The 11,053-nt window shown below is 32.4% G+C and overlaps 1 protein-coding gene across 1 annotated transcript; it reads right to left on the reverse strand.

Moving 5' to 3' along the window:
* Positions 1 to 780: 780 nt before the first annotated feature.
* On the reverse strand, positions 781 to 1,605 carry LOC141617400 (uncharacterized). Its single transcript, XM_074434595.1, has 2 exons — positions 1,222 to 1,605; positions 781 to 1,101 (listed from the first exon to the last, which is right to left on the reverse strand). The coding sequence occupies exons 1-2, from the start codon at positions 1,603 to 1,605 to the stop codon at positions 781 to 783; spliced, it is 705 nt and encodes a 234-aa protein (XP_074290696.1).
* Between the last annotated feature and the right edge of the window lie 9,448 nt (positions 1,606 to 11,053).

The raw sequence follows: 11,053 nt of genomic DNA on the forward strand, positions 1-11,053 counted from the left end.
ACAAAGCAACGTAATAGAGGTTCAAGCAGTGAAAAGTTCCGAACCCTTAACCTAATGAATGTTTTTCTCTTATATAGTAAGAGATTTTATTATCTAATAATATAATATAGCTAAATATAATAAGTCTCGACATAAATCATGTGCGTCAGACTTGGTTTTGCTCGATCGAGCAACATAGAGTTGGTCGATCGAGAGATATCTTCCCCAAAAAGCTCTCGATCGATTAAGTAAGAGGTCGATCGAGAGGTTCTTCGATCAAAAGTGGTCGATCGAGAGGTTTAAAGTACTCAATCGAACACTAAGGTACTCGATCGAGTGGTTTCAGCGCGTAATTCCTACTTCGCGCACTGAACTTCAAACGGCCGCCATTTCTTCGTTACTTGTCGAAATCAAGCGATCTTCACGGCATCGGAAAGCTAATGAGATAAGCTTTCACCTCCAGTTGGAATCACTTGAACTTGAATATCAGTTGTAGAACTCGAGATATTGCTCTTCAAAGTAGGCACTAGTAATTAGAAGCTCATATTTTGCTCGCCTAGCTTCTTTACTTCTACGCGCATCACCAAATAATAGTTTCCAAGCTCCTACGTAACTCATCTCCTAAATACATGCATAGGGACATGTTCTAAGCTTGATTCCGCTTCTCTTTGGTTCATTCCTTCAAATAGGACAAGAGAAACCAAAGTAGACAATTCGGGGGACATTTGTAGCTTAATACTACGAAATATACATAGAAATGTGTGCAAATACGGTACAAGAAGTCTATATAAAATGCACGCATCATCCCCCATTCCCATTGCCACTCCCTTTCTTGCCCAAATTTACTCTACAATCCATAATCTTATGCCCCAGCTTACCACACCTAAAACAACGACCAACAAAATCTCCGCTAGCCACCGACCGACCATCACTTACACGGCTTACTCCTCCCATCGGTGCACTATTAGCAAAGCAAGACCGATACTGGTTAGAGTTTTGTTTCTTACTCCCAATATTCTCACTAAAAGACTCAACCTTTCTCTTCTCACTCTTTTCCTTCTTCTCCTCCTTCTTCCTCCTCTCTTTTAATATATCAACAATTCTCTCAGCATGCCCAGCTCGCTGATAAACATCATCCATAGTACTTGGTTGACCAGCTGCAAGCCTCTTCTTAATAGTGGTTGTTAACCCCTTCTCAAACCTTAATGCTAGCATCTCCTCACTGAAGTTCAAATTAGACACATATTCTGCCAATTCCATAAACCTATTGTGATAGCTTTCCACCGTCATCTCAGCAGTCATCTTGAAAGAATCAAATTCATCTCTCATCTTGCTCCTAACATGTTCTGGTACAAATACAGTCCTCGTAGTCTCCTTAAAACCTTTCCAAGTGATAAAATATTCATCAGTCTCCTTCCATGCTTCCCTCCAGACCTCATTACTGCGATTCCACCACAAACCTGCTTTCCCCCTTAAATAGTAGGCAGCTTGATTTACTTTCAGCTCTGCCGGACAATTGAGCAACTCAAAAATCTTGTCAAACTCCCTATGACAATCTCCTAGTAATGATGGTTCACCCAATCCGTCATACTTCGTCGGGTTGTGCCTTGCGATATTAGCACTCATCCTTGCTGGATCCTGAACTGACCCCTTAGCCTTGAGTGCCGCAGTCAAAGCCTCATTCATAGATACAAATGGTCAATCTCCTCTTGGGACATGGTAGAGGGTGTAGGTGTAGATCTCTTTGGAGGGATGGTTCTATAAAAGTAAAACAAGACAAAATAAGCTTCTACTCGAGTAAAGATGGCCTAACATTTTTAAACACTCTATACCTACAATCAAAACAAGGTGTAGTCAACTCTATCCTATCTTATCCCTCCTTTGGTCCCCCTATCATCACTCTTATCTCTCAACTATCATAGGTTATGAATTGATAAAGCATTTATATTAAACTTTGGTAAAACTCGCGTTTTCAGAAATCAAAGTCATGTTGTAACTTTCAAAAATTACCATTAAATAACCGTTAAACTTATCTTTGAGTTTTTATACTTTCCAGAAAATATAAGGAGTTTTAGAAACATGAGAAAAAGAATTGAATTCAAATCTCGAACAACCATTTTATAAAGATTTTTACAATCTAGTTGATCCAAACAGAAACTGATCCCCAATTTGTCAAAAACTTGGGTCAACTAGTAAAATCACTATTAAATGTCAAAATATTATCTTGCAACGTGGCTTATCAATTTGAAAACATATATGAATTTTTTAAACAATGGAGTTGAAATCATGCCTAAAACATAAACACGTTTTAAATGGTAGTTTTTACAAATACATGGGTCGAACACAGCTCTGTACAGGAACAATCTGACCACTGTCTACTAAACTATTTATTTCTCCCAAACTATAAAACTTTTAAACATGAGACCAACGACATTGGAAAGCTAACTCACTGGGTTATCACTCATAAAAATTCAACCTTATATGATAAAGTGAGATCAAATGGCAGCTAGATCAAATTGAGGTAAAAATCTGACAAAATAATGTTCAGCTCTAGGTTCCTTTTTTACTAGGTCAGAAGCCCTCATTAACACCCTCCTATACTTGTATCAACACAACTTGATCATCATACTTCACACACGACTAGAATCTACTCGGAAGCATCCCTATCACAAGTTTAATCACTACATAATATTGTAAATAGCATGGTTTTGGAATTCGCATAACCGCATATCACTAGACATGATACTACTATCACACAACGTCCAACCACATAATCAATATCAATTTACAATTACTGTCATGCTCATGATCAAAATAATTCAGCATTCATTCCTTGTCAAATCCTCATTTCATCCAATAAACAATATCAATTCCCATCTTATGGCCAAGCCAAAGCAAACAAGGGTAAAAATCTGAGAATTTAATCAAGCTTACATTCTCCACAATAACGTAATCACACATCGACTTAATATTATGCTCTAGCAATTATTTTAGCAGCTATTATCACATTCCACTCTTCTTAAAATTAAGGTTACGTCCACGTAACTTAACCTCGGTCATCAACGAAGACAAAATTCATCTTAAAGTAAACAATATTCATTTTAAATTACCCCACTCTTCAATATCTCTCAAGGTAACCGGTTCAAAACTGTAAGGGCCGGGGTTCGGAATGAGGGTACCTTTTCATCCTAAGCCAAAAGGGCTCCTAACACTACCCGGGTTCATTTTATTAGACACAACCTAAATTCATTATTATATTCATTGGTTAGGCCTGAGGATCGATTTTCTCTGATACCACTTTGTAACACCCCCATTTATTCAGGAGCATTTAGCTAGGCCTCCCAAGTAAATGAGAGCGTTACCATCTCGGTTGTCCGAGGTAGTGAATAACAAAAACAAACCAAAGTACTTTAGATAAAATTTAGTGATTACATGTTTATCACAAATTAACCAAACTAAAACTCAATATAAAATTAACTACAACTCGCAGCAGAAATAAATAAAGTGATTAATAAACTATATGATCTAGACTTCTAGGTAGACTGGCCGACTCCTCACGCATCTTCATAAGCTCCCAAGTCAGCTAATTCAAGTACCTGTTAAGCTTGCTCTCTAGTTACGGTTCATCACAGGTGTTCACGAATACACTGTCAACCACGAAGTTGAGTAGGATAAAATACATCATAATAACAAATCAATAATAATTTGACAACTGTCAATATGCCATATCCCAATTTCAACTGCCCACGTTAACCACCAGAGACAAAGCCTGGGGCCTTCCAATCATTCACTCACATGATCCACCAGAGACTAAGTCTGGGGCAGTCGAATAACCATTCACATTATCCACCAGAGACTATGCATGGGGTCGTCCAATTCTCATAAACTCATTCTCATAAATAAATATGGGAACATGCATAAACCACACAACTAATTATTATTATTATTATTATTATTATTATTATTATTATTATTATTATTATTATTATTATTATTATTATTATTATTATTATTATTATTATTATTATTATTATTATTATTACTATTACTATTATTATTATTATTATTATTATTATTATTATTATTATTATTATTATTATTATTATTATAAAAGGATGCGCGCAGCTTTCATTAAAAGAAAAATAAAAGTTTACATGAAATTGGTGGGGAGCCGAGTGATAATCTGGGCCCCCACACCCTAATAATAATAATAATAATAATAATAATAATAATAATAATAATAATAATAATAATAATAATAATAATAATAATAATAATAATAATAATAATAATAATAATAATAATTATTATTATTATTATTATTATTATTATTATTATTATTATTATTATTATTATTATTATTATTATTATTATTATTATTATTATAAAAGGATGCGCGCAACTTTCATTAAAAGAAAAATAAAAGTTTACATGAAATTGGGGGAGCCGAGTGATAATCCGGTCCCCCACACCCTAATAATAATAATAATAATAATAATAATAATAATAATAATAATAATAATAATAATAATAATAATAATAATAATAATAATAATAATAATAATAATAATAATAATAATAATAATAATAATAATAATAATAATAATAATAATAATAATAATAATAATAATAATAATAATAATAATAATAATAATAATAATAATAATAATAATAATAATAATAATAATAATAATAATAATAATAATAATAATAATAATAATAATAATAATAATAATAATAATAATAATAATAATAATAATAATAATTATTATTATTATTATTATTATTATTATTATTATTATTATTATTATTATTATTATTATTATTATTATTATTATTATTATTATTATTATTATTATTATTATTATTATTATTATTATTATTATTGTTGTTATTGTTATTGTTATTGTTATTGTTGTTATTGTTATTGTTATTATTATTGTTATTGTTATTGTTATTGTTATTGTTATTGTTGTTATTATTATTGTTGTTGTTATTGTTATTGTTGTTGTTGTTGTTGTTATTATTATTATTATTATTATTATTATTATTATTATTATTATTATTATTATTATTATTATTATTATTATTATTATTATTATTATTATTATTATTATTATTATTATTATTATTATCACTACTACAGATACAGGCTATAACAACAGTTAAAAACCGTTGTTATATAAAAAAGCGGACGTTGTTAAAGCGTCCGTTGTAAAAGGTTTTAACAACGGTTGGTTTTCTTAAGGAACCCATTGTTAAAACCATTAACAACGGTTTTAAGTATAAAAACCCGTTGTGGAAAGTGTGACTCAATTTTGGTGGGAAAGTTATAACAACGGTTGTAATATACAAAACCGCTGTTATAACTAAAGACAACGGGTTGTTTAGGAATAACCGTTGTTGTTTGTTTTTTAAAAAAAAAAATATTACTAGATGCATGCATAATTACGGCCCGTTATAATTCCGATGCATGCATTATTACTGTCATCCCTGTGCATATGAATGGACAATATGGAATGAGAAAGGTTATAATAAGATTTGAAGCAGCAGAGAGGGATATGATGATGATTATGGCACAACTTCCTAAACATATATTAATTAAAAAACAACTCAAACCACACATTACTTAGTATAAATACATGCATTATCTCAACCACCATTCCATTATCTCACTATCTCCAAACCCTAACTGCTAAATTAAAACAAACTCCAAACCCTAATTAATCTTTCAAACAAACTCCAAACTTCATCAACAAAATGAATGATATCATCCTTAAGACTCTTATTATGATCGAGAACAACAAAGATTTCATCGTTTGGTTGCTCCACATTGAGGACGATTTCAGAGCTACCTTGTGGATGTCCGATCCGCACTCAAGGACGCCAAAAAAAGATGGCTTGACAGAGCGTTATTGTTGCGGCTATATGACGATATAGCAATCTGAACGGAACCTCCAAATAGCTAAGGAGGAGAGGACGGATATCATAGAAGAGAATAAGAATCTCTATGAAAATATAAGAATTGCATTTTTATTAATGTAATTTTTTTTTAATTTATATATATATATATATATATATATATATATATATATATATATATATATATATATATATATATATATATATATATATATATATATATATATATATATATTAATTAAGTTTATCATGCATTCCTCTCTATCATCTTGCTTCTTCTTTGTTTTATTTTATTTAATTTGTTTTACTAGCTAATTAAGCGAATAATACTTAGAGAAATAACATAATGATCGATAAAAACACATACATGCAAATGAAATAATTAGAAAAAGAAAATAATGACGATGAAAGACGATGAAACCAACAGTGACGACGAGATTTACCTGATAATTAGAGAAAGTAAGAGACGATGAAGCCAACAGTGACGGCGAGATGATAAAAGCGACGATGAGAAAGAGAGAAAGAGACGATGAGAAAGTGTGTGTTTAATTGTGTTTGTGTTTGTCTGTGTTTGTGTTAAGGTTTGTGTTTTGTGGCTGTAGCTGATCTGTGTTTGTGTGGATAATAGCATGGAAAGTATTGACAATGGTTGTTAAACAAAAACCGTTGTTAAAACGTTTTAACAACGGTTGTAAAACAAAAACCGTTGTTAAAAAGGTTTTAACAACGGATTTAAAAAATACCCGTTGTGATTACTTTTCACTAACTTTGCGCCAATTTTGCGCCAAATTATTAACAACGGTTGTGCATGTTTGACCCGTTGTTAAAACTTATAACAACGGTTATATAACCATAACCGTTGTAATTAATTTTAGTAAAATTCGCGCCATACGTTCTACAACGTCTATGGTGATTTAGTGAATAAGCGTTGTTAAAGGGGCGTTGTAGTTGCCTAGATTTGTAGTAGTGTATTATTATAAAATGATGCGCGCAGCTTTCAATAAAAGAAAAATAAAAGTTTACATGAAATTGGTGGGGAGCCGAGTGATAATATGGGCCCCTACACCTTAATAATAATAATAATAATAATAATAATAATAATAATAATAATAATAATAATAATAATAATAATAATAATAATAATTATTATTATTATTATTATTATTATTATTATTATTATTATTATTATTATTATTATTATTATTATTATTATTTATTATTATTATTATTATTATTATTATTATTATTATTATTATTATTATTATACTCGGCCCAACTCGTCTTCCCGACTCACCCAATATTTTATTATTAATTATCATCTTATTTGCAATTATTAATATAAATGACTTTTAATTAATCATTCGAATTACATTAATTATTCTTATAAATACTTATCAAATTTCGGGGTATTATAGATGTTGATTATGGCGGAATGTCAGGAAATTCAGTGCCGCGTGCAAAGAAGGGGCGCCCAAAGGCTAAGTGTTGTTTGGAAGCATGTGATACGGGATGCCCTTCTGTTTCCAAAGACAAAGTTAAGTGGTGGCCTAAGGCCAAGATCAAGAATGCTGAGGGTACCTCATTCAGTCAGCAGCCATATTATGGGTTGTTCAGTTGTTTTGGAAAATGAGGTGACAAAGGCTTAGCGGGACCATATAAACCAGCGCTGACCGGGAGGCAACCCGGATTGTAAAAGCTTTGTAAAGTGTTCTTAGTTTTAGTTTATATGCTTTAATTATGTTTCCTTTATTGCATTTTCATCTAGTTTAGCATAGCTTCATATGAATATAACTTTGGGAAGGGACTAATTTTCCATCTGAGTTTCACGCAGGTCCTTATATGCGTGTTCATGTTTGATGTTGATCACCCGGATCTCACGGGTGTTGATTAGTGACTGCTGGCCACAACCTTCCTATGTTTGATGCTGGTTTGGGGAGGTCCATTTTGCAGTTATTGTGAGTCCTCTTTTCCCTTTTATATTCATTTGCATTCATCTTGTTCGTATATCTCATCCCCTATATGTTGTTGCTGCTGTTTGTTTACTGAACACAATGAGGGCATTGTGTGATTTGGTTTGGGGAGGGTATACATATGTCTGTTTTGCATCCATATGCATATTTCTTGCATTTTCTCATGCATTTATAAAAACACCAAAAAAATCGAAAATTTCAAAAAAAAAATATACAAAAACATGTTTGCTTTTAGTTTGTATTTAGATAGTGTCTTAGGTCAAGTCGGAGTGGCTATGTAACGATGATAATATTGCTTTTATACTCTTGCTATCTCGTTTAAGCCTTGCATTATTGGACACCTTTATTTTGATAAATTCATTTACATAGTCTGCGAGTTTTTGATAAATTCTACCAAACGAATAGACTTGGCCTATTATGTTGGCAAACTACTTATACATTAGGTTTAGAGCTTTATAAACCGGTGACATTCATGACCGGTTTCATTTTGGATGTGAGTAGTACTCCTTACATGGCATATAACATCAATTTGCATAAGCATGAAATTTGTCTCTTATTGCCTATATACACTCGGGTTTGTGGCAGTGACACATGTGAAGAGGCGACCCTTCCTTTATGTTTTACCTATTAGCCTCACATTAGCCAAAATTGCCTTGTTTTTACCCATTTATTCAACTACATTCCTATATGGCCTACCCTTGTCAAACTTGTCTTGTTGGTAAGTTTGGAAGTCTTATTGTGGTTATTTTATGAAGAATGCTTTTGTGTTGGAAGGAAGATGAAGAAAAAAAAGAAGTGAAAAAAAATGTGAATGAAAAAAAATGAAAAAGAAAAGAAAGAAAAAAATGAGAAAAATTATATTGAAAAGAAAAAAAAATGCAAGAAATTGGAAATCTCTTAATACTCATATTTCATCAATTCCTTATTATTTGAGGAGTATTGTTGTGGTTGTGATTGAGTTTATGTCATACTTAGCATTGTGCCTAATTTTTGATGTTGGGAATAGAAACGAAATATGTTTATCTTTGGTTGTGTTCGGTGCTAACTTGGCTTTTACCTCCACATATCCAAATTATTTTGCCCCCTTTTTACCCAATTAACTCACCTCATTTTTAGATATAGGTCATCGGCATATGTTTTGGACCTCGTTTGGTTGGAGTGTATGTGTACGGTAGATAGAGATATCTATCATGTTAGACTGCATGCATGCTTTTGTAGGTCGTAGTTAGGTGAGTGACTATTTTCCTTCTCTCTTATAAAATTTGTACTCACCTTGAATTGTGCTTTAATGAGTGATGAGCAACCCGTGAGCGTCCGACATAAATGGTCTTGCAAGGTCGACGGTTTGGTAGTTTTGGCCATTAATTTAACTCGTTTGCATTTGAATTTTTGTGCTTTATCACTTGGGAATTTATTCCTAAGCAAGGGTGTTAATAATGCATTAAATTGGTTTAACGAGTCTTTTGTATAGCTAGCTCTGAGTCACATACGGCTCCATTCGTCCTCTTTTCTGTCTAGTCTATTGCTTGCTTGGGGACAAGCAAGAGTTTGGTTTGGGGAGGTTTGATGCGTGTATTTTATATGCGTTTATTCTCATATTTGGCACGCATTTCTATGTGTTTATTTGATTACTTTATTATATTTCTTCCCGTATTTGCTACGTTGGGTATGTTTCATGTCTATTGTAGATTTGGAATCTAACCGTGCACATTTGAGCCAAAACCCGTCATTAGGAGAAGAAAGAGCCCCGCACTTGTTCGCGCACTAAAGAGAAGCAAGAGTGGCTCGTATCTAGGAGCCATTAACAAAGCGGAAGGCTAGCTAAATAACTATCTAATGAGGATGTCTATCTCTGTCGATCGACAGTGGTGTTAGACACAGAATTATTATTTTGGACATGTTGGTAGTTGTCGATAGACATACATTTATTGTCAATCGACAGAAAATTGGCGTCGATTGACATGTTTTGTTGTTGGCCGGATTTCATTCGGCACTTAGGCCCAATTATCTTTTAATTCTTTTTATTGTTGGACTTAGTATTTAAAGCTTGTAATTTTATTTTATTAGGTTATCTTTAATTTTCTACCTTTGGCTACTAAAAAGCTTTACTACGTAAAAACTCTCTAAAACTTTTAGGCTTTGTATTCTCTCTTTACTACTCTTCCGGATGATTTGTTAATTTGATTGATTCTTGCTCATTTGCTATTATTGTCCTTGTTGCTTTTTCTCTATTTTATCTCTATCATCCTTAGTATTATGTTTAATTTCTTTCATCATTTCTTTATCATGAATTCATCTCTTATTATCACTATTATCATTATTGTTGCTAATCTCGTTATGCGTAGCTAATTTATTCACTAGGATTCAGGGGAGCCATGAATTTATGACGGTTGTTAATTAGGTTAGATTGATCAATTATATTATGATTTTGTTGTTAATTATAGCATTAAATCGCGATTAGTCAGTTAATGCGCATGATTGATTAATTGAACCGGTAAACCCCGACCTAAGATCGAGATCCTGGTGAGGGTTAGACCTGCTACAAACATTAGAGTGCCCTAATAAGTTGCGAGAGCTTGTTAGAAGCATTCTAGAGCGAAAAGCGGGCCGAGAAGACCTTTTCACTACCCCTTAGACCGATATTTGTGAGCGATCTGTGACCTAGACTGTGATCGTTAGGCATTCATTGGTGAACCGACAATCCTAGTTTCCTCTCCCTATATTTTTAAGACTCAATTCTACACTTTGCTTTTCTTTCTCTTTTACATTTAGTTCATTACAACAAACAAAACAAACACATTTATTACCTAGACAGACTTTAGTTAGCAAGTAGAACGCATTTTAGTCTCCCTGTGGATACGATCCCGACTTCCCTAGCAATATTAGTTTTAGGCGAGTTGGTTTATTTTTAATAGGTTGCGACAACCTCATCAAAGAATATTAGTAGATTTAGCAATTATTCATCTCTTCCTAAAATCATCTTTTGGTATGTTTTCTTCAAACCTTCATCTAGATTCTAAGGGGGTGTTTGGTTGGGGGGTATGGAATGGAATAGAATGGATATCACTGATTCAAGTGTTTGGTTGACCATTTTTGGAATGGATTTAGAAACCCAAGGGTTTCTCAATCCACCCCAATCCCTTGGAATCCCATACTCTACTCCTTCCCCAAGTTTCTAAATC

The sequence above is a fragment of the Silene latifolia genome, chromosome X, assembly GCF_048544455.1.
Source record: "Silene latifolia isolate original U9 population chromosome X, ASM4854445v1, whole genome shotgun sequence".
Lineage (NCBI taxonomy): Eukaryota > Viridiplantae > Streptophyta > Magnoliopsida > Caryophyllales > Caryophyllaceae > Silene > Silene latifolia.